At 42.2% G+C, this 22,478-nt stretch overlaps 1 protein-coding gene across 7 annotated transcripts in view; it reads left to right on the top strand.

The window, feature by feature from the left end:
- CEP76 (centrosomal protein 76) overlaps nt 1-15,869 on the top strand; it is a 28,919-nt gene extending 13,050 nt beyond the window's left edge. For all 7 annotated transcript variants that reach the window (XM_002713549.5, XM_051852182.2, XM_070050512.1 and 4 more), the window contains 5 exons: nt 2,897-3,085; nt 5,510-5,676; nt 7,407-7,740; nt 12,241-12,458; nt 14,031-15,869. In XM_002713549.5, coding sequence (XP_002713595.1) covers nt 2,897-3,085; nt 5,510-5,676; nt 7,407-7,740; nt 12,241-12,458; nt 14,031-14,169 — 1,047 coding nt within the window. In that variant the 3' untranslated portion in view covers nt 14,170-15,869. The remainder of the gene's footprint in view (nt 1-2,896; nt 3,086-5,509; nt 5,677-7,406; nt 7,741-12,240; nt 12,459-14,030) is intronic.
- Nucleotides 15,870-22,478: the final 6,609 nt, after the last annotated feature.

Genomic DNA, 22,478 nt, shown 5'->3' with positions numbered 1-22,478 from the left:
TGGTACAGTGGTAACTCATTTAATGATCCCTTTTGAAATTTTTAGTATAAGAAGTTTTAAAGTAAGTTTTAGAAATTGGACTTTAAGATCACTAAATTTGGGGCCAGCGTCATGGCATATTAGGTTAAGCCACCACCTACAATGCTGGCATTCCATATGGGTGCCAATTCATTTCCAGCTGCTCCACTTCTGTTCTAGCTCCCTGCTACTAGCCCTAGGAAAAGCAGTGAAAGAATGGCCCAAGTGTTTAGGCCCCTGCCACCCATGTGGAAAACCCAGATGAAGCTTCTGGCTTCGGCCTAGCCCAGCCCTGGCCATTGCAGCATCTGGGGAATAAACCAATGGATCGAAGATTGATCTCTCTTCTCTCTCTCTTTCTCTCTCTACCACTCTCTCTTTCTCTCTGTAACTCTTTTAAAATAAATAAATATTTAATAAGTAAATAGAAAAGATCACTAAATTTTAAACAAATGTTATAATTAATTAAGGATAGCCTTTTACTGCTCAGATTGTGATTTTAGGAGTTAATATTATAATATTACACTAGACAGTTAGTAATGTTAAATTAATATAAAAGAAATTCAAATTATTTCTTTGCCTGCCTCCAAAATCAGAATTATAATTTTATTTTCAAAATCAGTGTCTTTTAGAATTAAGAACTAGGAGCCGGCGCCGCGCTTTACTAGGCTAATCCTCCGCCTAGCGGCACCGGCACACCGGGTTCTAGTCCCGGTTGGGGCGCCGGATTCTGTCCCGGTTGCCCCTCTTCCAGGCCAGCTCTCTGCTGTGGCCAGGGAGTGCAGTGGAGGATGGCCCAAGTGCTTGGGCCCTGCACCCCATGGGAGACCAGGAGAAGCACCTGGCTCCTGCCATCGGATCAGCGCGGTGCGCCGGCTGCAGCGGCAGCCATTGGAGGGTGAACCAACGGCAAAGGAAGACCTTTCTCTCTCTGTCTCTCTCTCTCACTGTCCACTCTGCCTGTCAAAAAAAAAAAAAAAAAAAAAAAAAAAAAAAAAAAAGAATTAAGAACTAGGTTAGGAGTAAAAATTATAATAGTCATTTTGCTCTGCAACATATAAAAATTCATGATCTTTCTGACTTTAATCAAATGTCAGTGAAAGGTGGGGGGGAGGTGTTGTGGTGCAACAGATTAAGCCACTACTTGCCATGTCCACATACTGTATCAGAGTGCCAGTTTAAGTCCCAGCTCCTCCACTTCCAATCCGGTTCCCGGCTAATGGACCTGGGAAGCAGCAAATGATGTTTCACGGCCTTGAGTCTCTGCCAGTGAGGTTTTTTAGCCCTTCTTGCTAGTGTATGGAGTTATTTTAGTGTATAGTGAAGAAAGACATAGTGGCTCTGGTAATTGAAAAAGGTGGTGTTGCTGTTGGCTGAGGTCAATTTCATTTTCTGAGGGGCCCTGCCACAGTAGAGTGTTAAGTCGTCTCCAAAACCTTGAATAGTTAAGTGACCATTTCACTTTGCTGTAGTGATCAGTAGTCATGTAGTTAGAGAAAACTTGGACTCTGGCAATATTGACTCAAAAAACCGCAGTGGTGAACTCTTCTCAAAGACCTTTATGTGCACAGTGGCTGTTCCGCACAATGTTCATGTGCATCCAGAATTCTATGTAGTAAGACGCTTTCCTAAAATGTTTGCAAAATTCCACTTTCAATTGACTTGCTTAACAGGATATTGTTTCCCAAGGATTTCTAAGTCTGATGCTGTAATGGAAACTAAAAATTTGCTCCGATCATTGTTATATCAGTCAAAAAAGTTAGAGAAGTTACTTGTTCAGTCTGTATATATGAGTATATTTATAGAATTGTTCATAGTAAAATGAAAGAATACTGCAGCTTTCTTCCCCTCTCACTCCCTACCCACCTCCCCAGCCTTTTCTCAGAGTTCTTGTCACAGGCTTTGGAGTAAGACAGCAGACAGCTCAGGGTCTGAATCCTGCCTCTGTGGCAATAGTAGCTGTAGCTTCGGTTTCTTTATCTATGAAGTGAAAATAATAAAGATATTATGAGGATTTGAAGGCATATTTTATGTATAGCACTTAAAAGCGTAGTGCTGGATGCAAGGTAAGAACTCAATAAAAATAATATCCAGGCCGGCGCCGCGGCTCTATAGGCTAATCCTCCACCTAGCGGCACCGGCACACTGGGTTCTAGTCCCAGTCGGGGTGCCGGATTCTTTCCCGGTTGCCCCTCTTCCAGGCCAGCTCTCTGCTGTGGCCCGGGAAGGCAGTGGAGGATGGCCCAAGTGCTTGGGCCCTGCACCCCATGGGAGACCAGGAGAAGCACCTGGCTCCTGGCTTCGGATCAGCACGGTGCGCCGGCCGCAGCACACCAGCCTTGGCGGCCATTGGAGGGTGAACCAACGGCAAAAGGAAGACCTTTTTCTCTGTCTCTCTCGCTATCCACTCTGCCTGTCAAAAAAAAAAAAAAAAAAAAAAAAAAAATCCAGAATTTTTTTTTTTTTTTGACAGAGTTAGACAGTGAGAGAGAGACAGAAAGAAAGGTCCTCCTTCCATTGGTTCACTCCCCTAATGGCCGTCAGGGCCAGCACGCTGTGCCGATCCAAGCCAGGAGCCAGGTGCTTCCTCCTGGTCTCCCATGTGGATGCAGGGCCCAAGCACTTGGGCCATCCTCCACTGCACTCCCAGACCACAGCAGAGAGCTGGACTGGAAGAGGGGCAATCAGGACAGTATCCGGCGCCCTGACTGGAACTAGAACCCGGGGTGCCGGTGCCATAGGCAGAGGGTTAGCCTAATGAGCTGTGGTGCCAACCATCCAGAATTATTTTATCTTACATTAATCTGTTCTAAAAATGCATTGTAATTGGGGATAATTAATCTGTCATAACAGGTAATATTTTACCCTGTTCCTCCAGGATGAAAACGGAATTAATAGACCAGTCTGTTCCTATGTTAAACCACTTCGAGCTGGACGGCTTCTGGATACGCCAAGGCAAGCAGCAAGATTCGTTAATGTCCTTGGTTATGAACGAGCCCCTGTTATCGGAGGAGGGGGTAAACAGGAGCAGTGGTGCACTCTGCTGGCATTTCTCTGTAGAAACAAGGTATCATACACACATATATGGCAAAATAGCCATTCAGCATAGTTATTCTGAATTTGTAGTATATTGGCAAAAGAATTACCATAGAAAAAATGTACTTACTGGAAAAAGTCACAATCTTGTTTTCACCATCTTTTATAAAATTTAAATATCTATATCAATATATAAAGAAAAAACTTAGCTTTTTTTTTTATATAGTCTCTTATTTAACTTAATGTGATTTCTGTGAGGTAAGGATACACAGTTACTATAGTGTTAGAAACAAAGTTATAGAGTAAATTAGAGACAGTACCAGGACTAGAACCATGATCTTATGGTACTGTTTGTATTAAAAATTTTCTCAGGTAGTAATATTTTATTAGAAAAGATAATGACAGGGTCCAGTGCTATGGGGCCAGCCATTTAAGCTGCTACTTGTGGTACCAGCATTCCTTATTGTCAGTTTGAGTCCCAGATGTTCGGCTTCCTAATCCAGCTCCCTGTGAATGCACCTGGGAAAGCAGCAGAAGATGGCCCAAGTACTTGGGCCCCTGCTATCCATGTAGGAAACCCAGATAGAGTTCCAGGCTCCTAGCTTCAGCCTGGCCCAGCCTTGGCCATTGCAACCATTTGGGGAATGAACCAGCAGATAGAAGATCTATTGATTTATTTGTCTGTCTCCCCCTCCCTCTCCCTCTCTCTCTCTCTTTAAAAATATGTATATTTATTTTATTTGAAAGCAGAGTGACAGAGACAGGAGAGACAGAGAAAGAAAGATCTTCCTTCCACTGGATAACTTTCCAAATTGCTGCAACGGCCAGGGCTAGGACAGGTTGAAGCCAGGAACCAGGGGCTTCAGCTGGGTCTCCCACGTGGGTGCAGGGGCCCAAGAACTTGGGCTGTCTTTGCTGCTTTCCCAGGTACATTAGCAGGGAGCTGGATCAGAAGTAAAGCAGCTGGGCCCTCTGCCTTTCAAATAAATAAATCTTTTTTATAAGAAAAGAAAAAAAAAGTACAAAAGAAATGTGGAAAAATAAAACCTTGGACTACGTGATATTAAAGTGCAAGTTTGGTTTCATTTGAAGTATGAGTGTATATTTAAGAATTTGTATACTTTTATTGATGCTAAACATTGTGAATTCATTTTTGCATTGAATATCTTTGAGTGTATTGTTAATTCTCAAATGTTTTGAACAAAATTTTTAGTAAAAATTACTGGATTTAAAAAATTGTCTGGGCCAGTGCCACGGCTCAATAGGCTAATCCTCCGCCTGTGGCGCCGGCACACTGGGTTCTAGTCCCGGTCGGGGCGCCGGATTCTGTCCCGGTTGCCCCTCTTCCAGGCCAGCTCTCTGCTGTGGCCCGGGAGTGCAGTGGAGGATGGCCCAAGTGCTTGGGCCCTGCATCCGCATGGGAGACCAGGAGGAGGCACCTAGCTCGTGGCTTCGGATCGGCGCGGTGCGCCGGCTGTAGCGCACCGGCCGTGGTGGCCATTGGAGGGTGAACCAACGGCAAAAAGAAAGACCTTTCTCTCTGTCTCTCTGTCTCTCACTAACCACTCTGCCTGTCAAAAAAAAACAAACAAAAAAAAAACAATGTGGAGCCAATGCATAATTCTTTGGTATAGAAGTCATCTTTTATTCTAACATTCAGTTCAGTAGTTTTTTTGTTTTTGTTTTTGTTTTTTTGCAAATCACGTAATTTTAGCCAAATTGTTCAATATCTTAATGCTTTCATAGAATATATTTCCTATTATTCTAGTCTTTTTAATTATAAAAGTGTTAGAAATGGCTCTGTGGCGAAGCAGGTAAAGCCACTGCCTGCAGTGCAAACATTCCATTTGGCCACCAGTTCAAGTCCCAGCTGCTCCACTTCCTATCCAGCTCCCCACCGATGGGCCTGGAAAAGCAGTGGAAGATGTCCCAGGTGTTTGGGCCCCTCCACCCATGAGGGAGACCTGGAGGAGGCTCCTGGCTTTGGCCTTGTCCAGTCCCGGTTGTTGCGGCAATTTAGGGAGTGAAGCCAGGAGCTTCTTCTGGGTCTCTCACACAGGTGCAGGGGCCCAAGGACTTGGGCCATCTTCTGCTACTTTCCCAGGCCATAGCAGAGAGCTGCATCAGAAATGGAGCTTCCAGGACTCGAACTGGTGCCCATATGGGATGCTGGCACTGCAGGTGGTGGCTTTACCCACTACACCATGGCACTGGCTCCTGTTTGAATTCTTTATGAATGTTTGAATCTGAATGCCTTCTCTGAAAGAATGCATGCTAAGACTGTTAGATTTGTGAACATTAACTTTGGAGAATAATTTAAGCTCTTCTAAAATAGTACATTATCTTTTTCCCCATTGTTTCATCTTAAAAGTGAAAAATAATTTTTATTGTATCTTTAAATACTTAATCAAAGAATATGAGGGAATAAATAATTTTAGCTTATTTTGTCTTGTAGGGTGACTGTGAAGACCATGCTAACCTTCTGTGCAGCCTTCTTCTTGGATATGGGTTAGAAGCCTTTGTCTGTGTTGGGACTAAGGCAAAAGGAGTACCCCATGCCTGGGTTATGACCTGTGGAACTGATGGATCCATTACTTTTTGGGAGAGTTTAACAGGACACAGGTCAGTCAATTAAGTTACAAGGATATTAAAATGAAGATACCAGTGTTTTAAATGACAAATTTTTTGTTCATTTGGTACCCAAAGGTAGAGATAAATATTATATATAACCTACCCTGATAATAGCCATTCTTGACATTTTATTATTCTTCCTCTTAATCATATCTCCTAGGTATATATTTCTTTCGAATCATGATGTATAGATGTTCTTTATAAATGTTTGAATTTTAATGATAATTGTAGTTATTAGAGCCTTTAAAAAATATTTTTAGATTTATTTAGAGGCAGAGTGACAGGGAGAGGGGGACAGACAGACAGACAGATTGACATCTCCCATCCAGTATTTCACTCCCTAGATGGCTACAGTGGCTGGGGTTGGGCCAGGCCAAAGCCCACAGCCAGGGGCTCCATCTGGGTTTCTCATGTGGATGACAGGGGCCCAAGCATTTGGACCATCTTCCACTGTTTTCTGAAGCACATTAACAGGGAGCTGGATGGGAAGTGAAACAGCCCAGGCTTGAAATGGTGCTTATATGTGATGCCAGTCTCACAGGTGGCAGTTTAATATGCTGTGCCACAGGACTAGGTCCAAGTGAAGTAATTTTAACATAGTTATCAAAAAGGATCTAATGAGGCTGAAATTGTGGCACAGCAGGTTATGTGCCTGCATCCCATATCAGAGCACCAGTTCAAGTCCTGGCAGCTCTACTTCCCATCTGGCTCCCTGCTGATGCACCTGGAAAAGCAACAGAAGGTGGCCCAATTGCCTAGGCTCCTGTAATCTGCATGGAAGACTTGGATGGAATTCCAGGCTTCTGACTTCACCCTGGCCCAGTCCTAGCTGTTGTGGCCATGTTGAAGAGTGGGCTGGCAGATGGAAGTTCTCTCTTTCTCTGACTGTCAAATAAATAAATGAGTGAATAAATCTTTATTTTAAAAAAGCTCAAAATAGAAATTTTTTTAAGAGTTACTTCATTTATGACAGCTAAGTACCTGAACTTAAAATTTGTACCCCTCTAATATTATTTACCAACATGATATTGTTAAAACACAAATTATATTTACTTTTACTTGTGTATAATTTGCATGTTTTTTTCTGATTATCATCAGCAAGCCAGAAAGTAAAATCATGTTTTCTTTTAAAAACATGATTTTGTCACCAGCTCCATTATTGTAAATCCACTGGACTTTTTTTTTTTTTTCCCAGTACTTTAGCCTGTCATTAGATTTTGAAAGGTTTAAACATGTCTTCTTTCCTGGAACATTCTCTTTCCTTGGCATCTCTCATATCACAATCTTTGAATTTTCATTATTCCTTTCTGTCTGTTCTTTCTCTTTTTTTTTCACCTTGTCTTTAAATGTTGGGGCTTCTAGAGTGATAGTCGTGGGCCCTCTTTTCATTTGCATGGGTCGTTTTTCTATCTGATTGATAGTCATTTCGGTTAGTTATAACTAATAATTACCTAAATTATTTTAATTATGTAATCTGAGATAATCTCTTAAATCTTAACAATATTTATATAGAATATATTCTGTTGAAATTGGTTTCTGTGTTGTGATATACTATACAATTAATACAGAGTGATCATATGTAAAAAGGAAAAACAAGTAGTAAACTCTAGTGCTGGGAAGTAGTTATGGCTATAAGTGTTAGAATAATTTATTTCCTTATGAAGATGCTACCTTCTTAATTTTTAAGTCCTCATTATAAAAAATTATGATTTAATTTTTAGGTACATCCACAAACCTATCAATCCTGATGAACCTCCACTTGCTGAGCAGCCCAAACCATTGTATCCATATCGAACAATTGGTTGTGTTTTCAATCATCAGATGTTCCTGGGAAATTGTCAACCCTCTGATGCAGTAGAAACCTGTGTATTTGATTTGAATGATGAATCCAAGTGGAAACCCATGAGTGAAGAAGCTATTAAATCTGTGTGTGCTCCTGGAGCTACAACATCCCTTCCTCCCTTTCCACCTCTATGTGCATCCACAATTGATGCTTCAGTAACAAGTAATGAAATAGAAATGCAGCTGAGGCTCCTCGTGTCAGAACACAGGAAGGTAACTAATACTGAAATGGTTGCAGCTTCATGCTTTTTTCATTTGCCTTTTTGTTTAACAGCTTTTTTGTGTGTGTACTATAGATTCTAGCCCCAAACAAGGAAAATAGAGTCCCTCCATGTATAGGTTTTGAAAGTCATGAGAATTAAGTTCTCAGACTCAAATATTTCTGAATCACTAGTACTTTTAATTTCCCCCATTAAAATTACTGGGTTATAGTTTTCATATTTATTCCTCCCCATTGGTTTCTGCTGCAAATATACTTTACTGTATAGATGTAAACTTTTATGTGCATTTTGACTGTTTTTCATTTCCCTGATATCTAATGAAATCAAAAACCTTGTTTATTAGCTGTGTAGATTTCTTTTGTAAAGAACCTTAAAGAAGACATAAAAAGTGCTAATCATAAAGTTGTCAAAAGAAATCATCAAAAGACTAAAACCTAAAACTTTGGAGTGGGAAAAGGTATTTGCAACATAAAACCACCAAGCAGTAGAATCCTTATTTTTTCTTTAAAGGCAGAGAATGTCAGGGGAGGGAGAGGGAGATGGAGATATCTTATTCATTGATCACTCTGTCACTCCCCAAATGACTGACAGCAGCTGGGGCTAGACCAGGCTGAAGCCAGGAGCTTAGAACTCAATCCAGTCTCCCACATGTGTGGCAGGGACCTAAAGACTTGCACCATCATCTGCTGCCTTCTAAGGTGCACATTAGAAAGTAGCTAAATCAGAATTTGAACCCCAGACTCTAATATGGATTGTGGGTGTCTTTTTTTTTTTTTTTTTTTTTTTTTTTTTTTTTTTTTTTTAAGATTTACTTAATTATTTGAAAGGCAGAATAACAGAGAGAGAGGAAGAAACAGAGATTCCATCTGCTAGTCCTTTCCCAAATGACTACAACAGCTGGGGCTGGGCCAGGCTGAAACCAGGAGACTAGATGGTCTCCCATATGGGTGGCAGGGGCCCAAGTATTAGGGCCATTGTCTGCTGCCTTCCCAGTGCTTTAGCAGGAAGTGGGATCAGAAGTGGAACAGCTAGGACTCAAACTCTGTTATGGGATGCCAGAGTCCCCAAAAGCGGCTTACTTTGCTTTGCCACAATTCTGGCCTCATACATTGTGCCAAACGCTCATTCTTGTATGATTTGTTTTTTTCTTACTTCATTTTGTTTTGTCTAGATATCATTAATAACCTTTGTATTTAAATGAAATTGTAGCTGGCTTTTAACATTCCATGGAATGTATGCTATAATCTCCCTAAGAGACCTATAGTGTATCACCTTTTTTTGTCTTATAGTATAACAGCCAGTGTCTTTTTTTTTTTTTAAAGATTTTTATTTTTATTCTTTTATTTAGATTTAAATGTTATTCTGTACCCTAGTTATATTATCATTTTGAGTTGTACTCTTTTTTTTTTAACTTTTATTTAATGAATATAAATTTCCAAAGTACATCTTATGGATTACAGTGGCTCCCCCTCCCATAACTTCCCTCCCACCTGCAACCCTCTCCTTTCCCTCTTCCTCTCCACTTCCATTCACATCAAGATTCATTTTCAATTCTCTTTATGTACAGAAGATCAGTTTAGCTTTTTTTTTTTTTTTTTTTTTTTGACAGGCAGAGTGGACAGTGAGAGAGAGAGAGAGAGAGAAAGGTTTTCCTTTGCCGTTGGTTTACCCTCCAATGGCCGTCGCGGCCGGCGCGCTGCAGCCAGCGCACCGCGCTGATCCGGTGGCAGGAGCCAGGAGCCAGGTGCTTTTCCTGGTCTCCCATGGGGTGCAGGGCCCAAGCACTTGGGCCATCCTCCACTGCACTCCCGGGCCACAGCAGAGAGCTGGCCTGGAAGAGGGGCAACCGGGACAGAATCCGGCGCCCCAACCGGGACTAGAACCCGGTGTGCCGGCGCCGCTAGGCAGAGGATTAGCCTAGTGAGCCGCGGCGCCGGCCCAGTTTAGCATATATTAAGTAAAGATTTCAACAGTTTGCACCCACATAGAAACACAAAGTGAAAAATACTGTTTGAGTACTAGCTATAGCATTAAATCACAATGTACAGCACATTAAGGACAGAGATCCTACATGAGGAGTAAGTGCAGAGTGACTCTTGATGTTGACTTAACAAATTGACACTCTTGTTTATGGCATCAGTAATCACCCTAGGCTCTTGTCATGAGTTGCCAAGGCTATGGAAGCCTTTTGAGTTCACCGATTCTGTTCATATTTAGACAAGGTCATAGTCAAAGTGGAAGTTCTCTCCTCCCTTCAGAGAAAGGTACCTCCTTCTTTGATGACCTGTTCTTTCCACTGGGATCTCACTCATGGAGATTTTTTTTTTTTTTTTTTTTTTGCCAGAGTGTCTTGGCTTTCCGTGCCTGAAATAGTCTCATGGGCTTTTCAGCCAGATCCACATGCCTTAAGGGCTGATTCTGAGGCCAGAGTGCTGTTTAGGACATCTGCCATTCTATGGGTCTGTTGTGTATCTCGCTTCCCATGTTGGATCGTTCTCTCCCTTTTTTATTCTATCAGCTAGTATTTGCAGACACTAGTCTTGTTTATGTGATCCCTTTGGCTCTTAGTCCTATCATTATGATCAGTTGTGAACAGAAATTGATCACTGGGACTAGTGAGATGGCATTGGTACATGCCACCTTGATGGGATTGAATTGGAATCCCCTGGTATGTTTCCAACTCTACTGTTTGGGGTAAGTCAGCTTGAGCATGTCCCGAATTGCACATCTCTTCCCTCTCTTATTTCCACTCTTATATTTAACAGTGATCACTTTATTATTTATTTGAGAGAGAGTGAGTTACAGAGAGAGAGAGAGAAGTCTTCCATCTGCTGGTTCACTCCCCAAATGGCCACAACGGCCATAGCTGAGCCAATCTGAAACCAAGAACTAGGAGGTTCTTTCAGGTCTCCCACGTGGGTGCAGGGGCCCAAGCACTTGGGCCATCTTCCACTGCTTTCCCAGGCCCTAGCAGAGAGCTGGATCGGAAGAGGAACAGCTGGGGCTCGAACTGGCATCCTTATGGGATGCCAGCACTGCAGGTTGAGGCTTAGCCCACTACGCCCCAGCATTGGCCCTGCCATTGTCTTACAGAGTAAATGCTCAATAAATATTTGAGTTTAATTATATGTGCAGTTAATTTGACTTTTCTCTCCTATAGTTCAGTTTATGGTAGGAGCAAATTAAGCAGATTCAATTTTACTAACTCTTGAAAATTAAAAAAAAAGTGATCTAAAAATTCACTGACACTGTCTTTCATGTGGGTTTTTTTTTTTTTTTTTTTTTTTTTAGATTGATTTGTTTATTGGAAAGACAGTGGCAGAGAGAGAAGAGAGTGAGATAGTGAGAGAGATTTTCCATATGCTGGTTTATACCCCAGCTGCCTTCCACAGCTGGAGGTTAAGTCTCCCCTGTGGGTGGCAGGAACCCAAGTACTTAATCCTTCATTGCTGCCTCCCAGGGTTCATTAGCATGCAGCTGAATCAGAAGTGCACAGTTGCAAAGACTCAGAACCAGACACTCAGATATGGGATGCTGGCGTACCAAGTAGCAGCTTAACCTATGGTGCCACAATGGCTGCCTCCATACTATACAGGAAATGAACCTTTCATGTCACATCACTATATTGAATGTTTTTTGATTATGTTTCTGAGAAGTGAAATCTGGAAATTTATAGTTCCCTTTACTTTTATTTCTGTGCATCCCTATCATAATTAATAGTTTAAAAATTATGAGGGACAAGTGCTGTGGTGTAGCAGGTAAAGCCACCACCTGCAATATTGGTTCTAGTCCTAGCTGCTCCTCTTCCGATCCAGCTCTCTGCTATGGCCTGGGAAAGCAATAGAAGATGGCCCAAGTCCTTGGACCCTTGCACCCGTGTGGGATACCCAAAAGAAGCTCCTGGCTCCTGGCTTCAGATCGGCTCAGCTCCAGCCATTTTGACCATCTGGGGAGTGAACCAGCAGATGGAAGACCTCTCTCTCTCTCTACCTCTGCCTCTTTATCTCTCTGTAACTCTGCCTTTCAAATAAGTAAATAAATCTTTAAAATAATTATAACAACTTGGGGTGGGCGCTGTGGCTAAACCTCTGCCTGCGATGCCAGCATCCCATAAGGACGCCAATTTGAGTCTTGGCTACTCTTCCAATCCAGCTCTCTGCTATATATAGCCTGGGAAAGCAATAGAAGATGGCCCAAGTGCTTGGGGCCCTGCACCCATGTGGGAAACCTGGAAGAAGCTCCTGACTTTGGATTGGCAAAGCTCTGGCCATTGCTGCCATTTAGGAAGTGAACCAGTGGATGGAAGACCTCCCTCTCTGTCTCTCCCTCTCTCTGTAACTCTGCCTCTCAAGTAAATAAATAAATATTTTTAAAAATTATGACAACTTCCAAAAATCGTTTCTTGGCATATGCTAAAATATAATTTACATTTTGATTTGTTTTTGAAAATATTAATATATTTCCCATTTTCTTTTTCTCTTGATTGCTGTAGGATCTTGGCCTTACCACTGTTTGGGAAGACCAGCTTTCCTATCTTTTATCACCAGCTTTGGCTTCTTATGAATTTGAGCGTACAACAAGTATATCTGCAGGCAATGAAGAATTTCAAGATGCCATAAGGAGGGCTGTACCTGATGGTCACACATTTAAAGGGTTCCCAATACATTTTGTGTACAGGAATGCTAGGCGTGCATTTGCCACATGTCTTCGGTAAGATATTATTTATGGATTGATAAATGTTCTCGCTATAGGCATCCTAGATGTTTACTTAGGAATGACATCAGAATCACATGGGGGAGCTGTTAAAATGACTTAGCTTTCTTGTGCAGATTTGATCCATGAGTTCTGGAAAGTATCTACTTAGTTTGGGCCAATTTTCCTAGTGATTTTGCAAAATCTCAGTTGAGAATGTCTAATTTTGTCTAGTGTAATTTTTTACACTTAACACCTATAGACTTTGAGGAAATAGTTTATAATTTGAATAGATCCACTAAAATTACGGAGCCTTTAGTGGTAGAGACAAAACAAAAATTTTTTTGAAGATTTATTTATTTACTTGAAAGTCAGAGTTACAGAGGAGAGGCACAGAGAGAGGTCTTCCATCCACTGGTTTACTGGCTGCACAGGCCATAGCAGAGAGCTGGATCAGAAGTGGAGCAGCTGGGTCTTGAACTGGCGCCCATATGGGATGCTGGCACTGCAGATGGCAGTTTCACCCACTACGCCACAGCGCTGGCCCCTAGAGACAAATTTTTTTTTTTTTTTTTTTTTTTTGACAGAGTTAATGAGAGAGAGAGACAGAGAGAAAGGTCTTCCTTCTGTTGGTTCACTCCCCAAATGGCCGCTACAGCTGGAACTACGCCGATCCAAAGCCAGGAGCTAGATGCTTCTTCCCGATCTCCCATGCGGGTGCAGGGTCCCAAGCACTTGGGCCATCCTCTATTGCCTTCCTGGGCCACAGCAGAGAGCTGGACTTGAAGAGGAACAACCAGGACAGAATCTGGCACCACAGGCAGAGGATTAGCTAAGTGAACCACGGGGCTGACCCATGATTTTTAAAAATTAATTTAGGGGTTTGGACCAATGCTGTGGCTTAGAGGGTAAAGCCACTGCCTGCAGTGCCTCCATTTCATATGGGCGCTGGTTCGAGACCTGGTTGCTCCACTTCCAGTTCAGCTCTCTGCTATGGCCTGGGAATGCAATGGAAGATGGCCCAAGTCCTTGGGCCCCTGCACCTGCGTGAGAGACCCAGAAGAAGCTCCTGGCTCCTGGCTTCTGATCGGCGCAGCTCCAGCTGTTGTAGCCAACTAGGGAGTGAACCAGCGGATGGAAGACCTTTCTCTCTGCCTCTCCTTCTCTGTATAACTCTGACTTTCAAATAAATAAATAAATCTTTAAAAAATTAATTTAGGGGCAAGCATTATGGCACAACTTGCAATGCCACATGGAAAGGCCAGTTCAAGCTCATCTGCTCAGCTTCCCATCCAGCTCCCTGTTAATGCACCTGGGAAAGTACTTGTGTCTCTGCCATCCACGTGGGAGACCCAAATGGAACTCTGGGCTCCCGGCTTTGACTTGGTCCAGCCCCAGCCATTGCAGCCATTTAGGCAGTAAACTAGTGGATAAAAGATTTTCTTTCTGTCTGTCTTATCCTCTCTGTCATTCTGCCTTTCAAATAAATACATAATATTTTTTAAAATTTTAGAATGTTAGCTTATTTTGGAAAAAGAAAGTAATGCCCATGATCACTTCTTAATTGAATACATTTTTTTTCTTCTCTAGATCTCCTTTCTGTGAAGAAATAATCTGTTGTCGTGGTGACCAAGTGCGACTGGCAGTTCGCGTCCGAGTGTTTACTTACCCTGAATCTGCATGTGCTGTTTGGATCATGTTTGCTTGTAAATATCGCTCAGTATTATAGGACTAACATTTCTATAAGAATTACACCTGTGTTTAATTGGAAGTTTACACATTGTATATTGCTAGCTATTTAGAGGTTCCTTATTTTAAAATCACAGTCTGGCTTGGATGTCATATTTCAATTTTGTATATACTTAACTGATAATATGTAGAAAATCATGATGAGTGTATTTAAAAGTTGCAGATGAAAATTTTGTGTAAATCGAAATGGATTTTAGTATAAATTAAGTGTATATTCTATTTTAATAAATGCTGCTTGTTTACAGGTATTCAGTAGTTTAAATATGAATATAAAATTTACTTGGTTTCTTTTCACTAATGAATAATCAGAGTGATTTGTCTAAGGGTATGAGCCATGGGAAACTCAATACTGTGATTATTTTTCATAGACTCATGGGGTTACTTTATACAATTAGGAGAAACTAACCTCACAGCAGATTTATTTATTACATGGATAAAAATACATTTTGGTGAGTTATCACTTCTGTGGTTTACTTGTGGTTCTAGAGGTATTTGAGACTTTCCAGAAAATTATGGGATGACTTTGAGGGAAGAATAGGAAAAAAATAATGCCAGAAAAACACAAAATTGATAATAAACCTCACATGAAGTTACATTAATAATTTATAATTACTTATAAGCTTGATTCATCATAAAAATGAATTAGATATTTTAGAAAAATATTGCTTTCTGTAATTATTACTGGCAGTCTTTCACCAGTTTTATGTGTTCAAAGGATTCATTTCTTAGGCTCTTCACAGATTCTATCTTCTAAAATCACTATTTTTTTGTTGTTATAAAAAATATCACGTAAGTGACTAACCTGATCATTGTGAGACCACTGAAAAAAAGCATTTGTGAGTGACTGTGCTGATACTTGTTTTAAAATTGAGCAAGTTTTAAAAGTTAGTGTTAAGTGAGAAAACCTAAGCATTAAAGAATCTAGCAATTTGACTTTCCAACATTTTATAAAAAGCTGCCTGATGTGATAGGTTTGATTATCTAATTCTACATCTCTGTGAAAGTTTCTTAATGTAGTTGCTTCATCCATTGTTCTGAAAAATGTAGCTATACCAATTTTTTTAAATGACTTTAATTCATTGCAAAGAAACTGATTTTATGTTTTTTAACAATTAAACTCTAAAGGTATCTTAAAACTTACTTTTATTTTTACATAAAATAAATATTTATGACTTGTTTAGAAAGTCTGAAAATATTACTATTTCTGTTCTGAGTTTTATTGAAGACCGTAATCATGTGTCTTGTAAGACTGACATGGCTTTAGAGAATTAGCAAAGTAAGATTTTCTTTTTACTGTTGCCAAAATTACACATAAAGCTATCAAAAGAGAAAATTGCTTGTAACTTTCAACATTTGAGACAAGCTGTGAGGCACATACTGAGAGGCAGACTATATTAAGATTAAGGCTGAGTTTTCTCAGAGTTACAGAGTAACATCTGCATTTCAAATATGCTTCTGGTATAAATTCTAAAATAGGCTTGCTTTTTGTGCACTTTAACAGTTCAGCATTAATATTTTCCCTAAAAATGATTAATCTCATAAGATTATTTCAATGCACTTATAACTAGAATTCAGTTACTTTTACTAGTAATATCTTGTTAAGAATTAAATTCACCTTATATATTTAGCTGTCATAAAAGCTGTTTTCTATTAAAAATGTAAAATGTTTTCAATAATGTCTCTAATGTGTCCTTTTTGATTTATATATATATACATATATAGACCATCTTTTTATTTAGCAGAAAAATATAAGGAAACTCAGAACATTCATTTTTTTCTTGCTCAATTATGAATTTATTTAATAAAACTCAGCTAAATTCAGTCCAAACTAATTGAATACTTCATTTGCCTTTAGGATTTTTTCTAGGGTTGAGGCACAAAACATTTGATATGATCTACAAAGAAAATAATATTTATGACGTGGCAGTTTTAGAAAGTTCCTCACATGTGAAAAGCATTTTCAATTGCTTAGCAAAGACAAGGTTTGAGCCCAGCCAAGTGTAGGTTTCATATTTGATAAGGGCATTGTTTATAAAGTTGTAATCTGCACCAGATCTGGGACAATCAGAGGTATTGTTATTTAACTCATTTACACTTCTAGTTTCATACCCTACTAAGCAAAAAAATAGATAGGGGCAGACATTGTCGCACAGCAAGGTTAAGCATCCCATATTGTAGTGCTGATTTGAGTCCTGGTGACTGTTTCAGATCCAGCTTCCTGCTAATGTGCTAACAGATGGCAGATTATTTCTTTCTCTCTCTCTCTCTCTCTTGCTCTACTTTTCAAGTGGACAAAAATAAACATTTGAACATACATGTACAAGTTTTTGTGTGGTCACATGTTTTCATCTTTCTTGGGTATACACTTAGGAGAAGAATTGGTGGATCATAGGATAGGTGAATCAATATTTTTCAAAGCAATGGCACCCATCTATACTCTCACCATGAGAGTTATGATTTCTTCACATTCATACCAACACCTGTTATTATCTGACTTCTCGATGCTAGCCATTCTAGTGGGTGTGCGATCATATCTTACTGTGACATTTTTTAATCTTAAGATTTATCTTTTGGGGCTGGCATCCCAAATGGGCACCAGTTTGGGACCTGGCTGCTCCACTTCCGATCCAGCTCTCTGCTATGGCCTGGGAAAGCAGTAGAAGATGGCCCAAGTCCCTGGGCCCATGCACCCACGTGGGAGACCCGGAAGAAGCTCCTGGCTCCTGGCTTCAGATCAGCACAGCTCCAGGCATTGCAGCCAGTTGGGGAGTGAAAGAGGATGGAAGACCTCTCTCTCTCTCTCTCTCTCTCTCTCTCTCTCTGCCTCTCTTCTTCCTGTGTAACTCTGACTTTCAAATAAATAAATCTTTTTTTAAAAAAAGATTTATCTTTTATTGAGAGAGATGGACAAATGTAGAGAGAGCTCCCGTCTTCTGGGTCAATCCCCAAATGCCCACAGTGGCCTTTTGTAGGGGCCAGAGCTGGGAGCCAGGAACTTGCATGCAGATGTCAGGAACCCAATTACTTGAGCCATCATTTTTGCCTCCTAGGGTCTGTATTAGCAGGAAGCTAGAGTCTGGAATATAGCTGGGTATCAAACCCTGGCAGTCTGATATGGATGCAGGCATCTTAACCACTAGGCCAAAAGCCTACCTGTTACTGATTTGCATTTCTATTATGATTAATGATATTGAGGATCTTTTTTTGTTTAAGATTTTATTAATTTATTTGAGAGATGGAGTTACAAACAGGGAGAGAGAGAGAGAAATGTATTCACTCCTCAAATGGCCACAACGGCTGGAGCTGGGCCAATCTGAAGCCAGGTGCCAGGAGCTTCTTCCAGGTCTCCTATCCAGGTACAGGGGCCCAAGCACTTGGGCCATCTTCCACTGCTTTCCCAGGCTATAAGCAGAAAGCTGGATCAGAAGTGGAGCAACCGGGATACCCTCTGGCACCCATATGGAATGCTGGCACCACAGGCAGAGGCTTGGCCTACTATGCCACAGTATTGGCCTTGAGGATCTTTTTATATACTTTTTGGCCATATTATATCTTGGAGAAATGTCTAATCAGATCTTTTGCCTATTTTTAAATTGGGTTATCTTTTTATCATTGAGTTTTAAGAGTTCCTTATATATTATAGATATAAGGCCCATATTAGATATATGATATGTATATTCTGTCAGTTTTTTTTTTTTTTAATTTATTTGAAAGGCAGAGTTAAAAAGAGAAGGAAAGACAGCTCTTTCATCTGCTTGTTCACTCCCCAAATGGCCACAATGGCTGGAGCTGGGCCAATCCAAAGCCAGGAGCCAAGAACTTCCAGGTCTCCCATGTGGGTGTAGGGGCCCAAGCACTTGGGCCATCTTTTACTGCCTTCCCAGGCCACAGCAAAGAGCTGAATTGGAAGAGGAGCAGCTGGTACTCAAACTGGCACCCATATGGGATGCCAGCACTGCAGGCAGCAGCTTTACCCTCTGTGCCACAGTGCTGGCCCCAAAAGTTTTCAATTTTTGAAAAGTATTTACATGAGGGGCCAGCATTGAGACACAATGAGTTAAGCTACCACCTGTGATGCTGGCATCCCATATGGGTGCCAGTTCAAGTCTTGGCTGCACCACTTCTGACCCAGCTCCCTGTTAATGTGCCTGAGAAAGCAGCGGAAAGTGGCCCAAGTGCTTGGGCCCTTGCACCCACATCGGAAACCTGGAAGAAGCTCCTGGCTTTGACCCAACCCAGCTGTGGCCATTGCAGCTGTTTGGGCAGTGAACCAGCAGATGGAAGATCTCTGTCTCTCCCTCTCTCTGTAATTCTGACTTTCAAATAAATAAATCGTAAAAAAAAAAAAAAAAAAAAAAAAAGAAGTATTTACTTTAAAGGTAGAGTGACAGAAGTGGCAGAGAAAAGGAGACATCTTCCATCCACTTGTTTACTCCCCAAATGGCTGCAGCGACCAAGGCAGGGCCACATTGAAGCTAGAAACCTGGAACTCCACCTGGGGCCCAAACATTTGGGCCATCTTCTGATGTGTTCCCAGGGAACTGCGTTTAGCAGGGAACTGGATGGGAAGGAAGCAGAGCAGCCAGATTTGAACTGGCACTCCAATATGGGATGCCCGTGTTGTAAGCGGCAGCTTAACCCATTGCACCTGGCCCCACAAAAGTTTTTCATTTTTGTGAAGTCCAATGTATTTGTTGTTTATTTTGCTGCCTGTACTGTTTTGAAGATTTACTGTTATGTTTACTTCTAAGAGTTTTAGCATGTTTAGGTCTTTGATGCATTTTCAATTTTTGTATATGGTTTCAGGTAAGAGTCTAATTCCATTCTTTTGTATCTATGTGTCCAGTTGTCTAGCATCATTTTTTAGAGATTTTTTTTCCCTGTTGAATGATCCCACTACCTTTGTCAAAAGTCATTTGACCAGGGGTGAACATTGTAGCACAGCAGGTTTAACCACCTCTTGGAATGCCTGCATTGCATATTGGAGTGCTGGTTCTGGTCCCAGCTACTCTGCTTCAGATCCAGTTTCCTGAGAGGCAGCAGATGATGGCTCAAGTACTTGGTCCCTGCCACTCATGTGGGAGACCAGACAGAATCCCTGGCTCTTAGCTTTTACATGGCCCAGCCCCAATTATTATGGGCATTTGGGAAGTAAAGCAGTGTATGGAATCAATCTCTAAACATTTAGATCTTTTTTTTTTTTTTTTTTTTTTTTTTTTTGACAGGCAGAGTGGACAGTGAGAGAGAGAGACAGAGAGAAAGGTCTTCCTTTGCCGTTGGTTCACCCTCCAATGGCCGCCGCGGCCGGCGCGCTGCGGCCGGCGCACCGCGCTGATCCGATGGCAGGAGCCAGGAGCCAGGTGCTTTTCCTGGTCTCCCATGGGGTGCAGGGCCCAAGCACCTGGGCCATCCTCCACTGCACTCCCTGGCCACAGCAGAGGGCTGGCCTGGAAGAGGGGCAACCGGGACAGAATCCGGCGCCCCGACCGGGACTAGAACCCGGTGTGCCGGCGCCGCTAGCCGGAGGATTAGCCTAGTGAGCCGCGGCGCCGGCCTAAACATTTAGATCTTAGATCTTCCACCTGCTGGTTCATGTTCCTAATGGCCCCAAGAGTTGGAGCCGGGTCAGACCAAAGCCAGGAGCCAGGAACTCCATCTGGGTCTCCCATGTGGGTGGGAGAGCCCCCCAGTTACTTGGACGTCTTCTGCTGCCTTCCTGGGTACATTAACAGGGAGCTGGATCAGAAATGGAGTATCTGGGACTTGAGCCGGTGCTGGGATATGGGATGCTGGTGGTACAGAGGACAGTTAACCCATTGCACCACCATGCTGGCCCTAATAAATATATCTTAAAAAATAATCATTTTGGCCGGCGCCGCGGCTCACTAGGCTAATCCTCCGCCTAGCGGCGCCGGCACACCGGGTTCTAGTCCCGGTCGGGGCGCCGGATTCTGACCCGGTTGCCCCTCTTCCAGGCCAGCCCTCTGCTGTGGCCCGGGAGTGCAGGAGAGGATGGCCCAGGTGCTTGGGCCCTGCACCCCATGGGAGACCAGGAAAAAGCACCTGGCTCCTGGCTCCTGCCACAGGATCGGCGCGGTGCGCCGGCCGCAGCGTGCCGGCCGCGGCGGCCATTGGAGGGTGAACCAACGGCAAAAAGGAAGACCTTTCTCTCTGTCTCTCTCTCTCACTGTCCACTCTGCCTGTCCAAAAAAAAAAAAAAAAAAAAAAATCATTTGACTACAGGTGCATGAGTTTATTTCTGGGCTCTCAATTCTATTCCTATTGTGCAAGTGCCACACATTTTAATCACTCTTTTTTAAAAAGATTTTTTTGAAAAATTCATTGGAAAAGCAGAGTTAGAGAGCAGGGAGAAAGAGGGATCTTGCATGTGCTGGTTTACTCTCCAAATGGCCACAACAGTCAGGCCAAAGCCAGGAGCCTGGCTGCTGCTTTCCCAGGTACATTAGCAGGGAGCTGGATTGGAAGTGGATTAGCCAGGACCCTAATCAGCACTCATATGGGATGCTGGCCATGGCTTAACCCCTTTGTACCTCTTTTTTTTAAAAAAAAAATTTATATTTATTTGAAAGTCAGAATTACACAGAGAGGTAGAGACAGAGAGAGAGGCCTTCCATCCACTGGTTCACTCTCCAGATGGTCGCAATGGCCGCAGCTGAGCCGATCCGAAGCCAGGAGTCAGGAGCTTCTCCCAGGTCTCCCACGTGGGTGCAGGGGCCAAGTACTTGGGCCATCTTCTACTGCCTTCCCAGGTCATAGCAGAGAGCTGGATCAGAAGAGGAGCAGCCAGGATTAGAACTGGCACCCATATGGGATGCTGGCACTTCAGGGCTTTAACCTGCTGTACCACAGCGCCAGCCCCAACCCCTTGCCTCTTGATTACTGTTGCTTTGTAGTAAGTTCTGAAATTGGGAAGTGTGATTCCTCCAACTTTGTTTTTAAGATTGTTTTAGGCCGGTGCCGCGGCTCAGTAGGCTAATCCTCTGCCTTGCGGTGCCGGCACACTGGGTTCTAGTCCCTGTCGGGGCCCGGATTCTGTCCCTGGTTGCCCCTCTTCCAGGCCAGCTCTCTGCTGTGGCCAGGGAGTGCAGTGGAGGATGGCCCAAGTGCTTGGGCCCTGCACCCCATGGGAGACCAGGAGAAGCACCTGGCTCCTGCCTTTGGACAGGCGCGGTGAGTTGGCCGCAGCGCGCCGCCGCCGGCAGCCGTTGGAGGCCGTTGGAGGGTGAACCAACAGCAAAGGAAGACTTTTCTCTCTGTCTCTCTCACTGTCCACTCTGCCTGTCAAAAAAAAAAAAAAAAAAAAAGATTGTTTTAACCATTCTGGGTCCTTGTCAATTCTGTATTAATTTTAGAATCAGATTCTCATACCAAAATCAACTGGAATTGTCACAGGGATGGCCTTGTCTGCAGATTACTTTAGGGAACATTGCCATCATAACAATGTTAAGCTTTGGTTCATGGACATGGGTTGATTTTCTATTGATTCAGATCTTTCCTCAATTATTTTATAGTTTCCAGATTGTAAATTATGCTCGTCTTTTGTTAACTTTATTATTATTTTATTCTCTTTGAATTGTAAAAAGATTTTTCTTAATTTTATTTCCTGATTGTACATGTAAAAATATAAAATTACAATTTATTTTTGTATATTGCTCTTGCATCCTGCCACCTGTCGAACTCATTTATTGTTCTTTTTAGTAGATTCCTTACCATTTTCTTTAATATACAATTATGTCATCTACAAATGAAGTTTTACCACTTGAAATCAATTATTGCATTAATACACTAGCATTATTTCAATAAATTAAAAAGCAAAATCACATGACAATTTCAAAAGATATAGCTTTTGACAAAATCCAATAGTCTTGCACGATGAAAACAAACAAAAAAGGTATAGAAGGGAACTTCCTCAATCTTTTTTTTTTTTTTTTTAAGATTTTATTTGAAGGCAGAATTACGGAGAGGCTGACACAGAGACAAAGAAAGAGAGGTCCTCCATCCACCAGTTCACTCCCTAAATGGCCACAATGGCTGGAGCTGTGCTGATCCAAAGCCAGGAGCCAGGAGCTTCTTCTGGGTCCCCCACGTGGGAGCAGGGGCCCAAGCACTCAGGCCATCTTTTTTTTTTAACAGGCACAGTGGACAGTGAGAGAAACAGACAAAGAGAAAGGTCTTCCTTTTTCCGTTGGTTCACCCCTCAATGACCGCTGCGGCTGGCATGCTGCGGCCGGCGCACCGCGCTGATCTGAAGCCAGGAGCCAGGTGCTT

Source organism: Oryctolagus cuniculus, chromosome 10, assembly GCF_964237555.1.
Source record: "Oryctolagus cuniculus chromosome 10, mOryCun1.1, whole genome shotgun sequence".
Lineage (NCBI taxonomy): Eukaryota > Metazoa > Chordata > Mammalia > Lagomorpha > Leporidae > Oryctolagus > Oryctolagus cuniculus.
The sequence above is the reverse complement of the archived record's forward strand: the minus strand, read 5'-3'. Positions and strand labels throughout refer to the sequence as shown.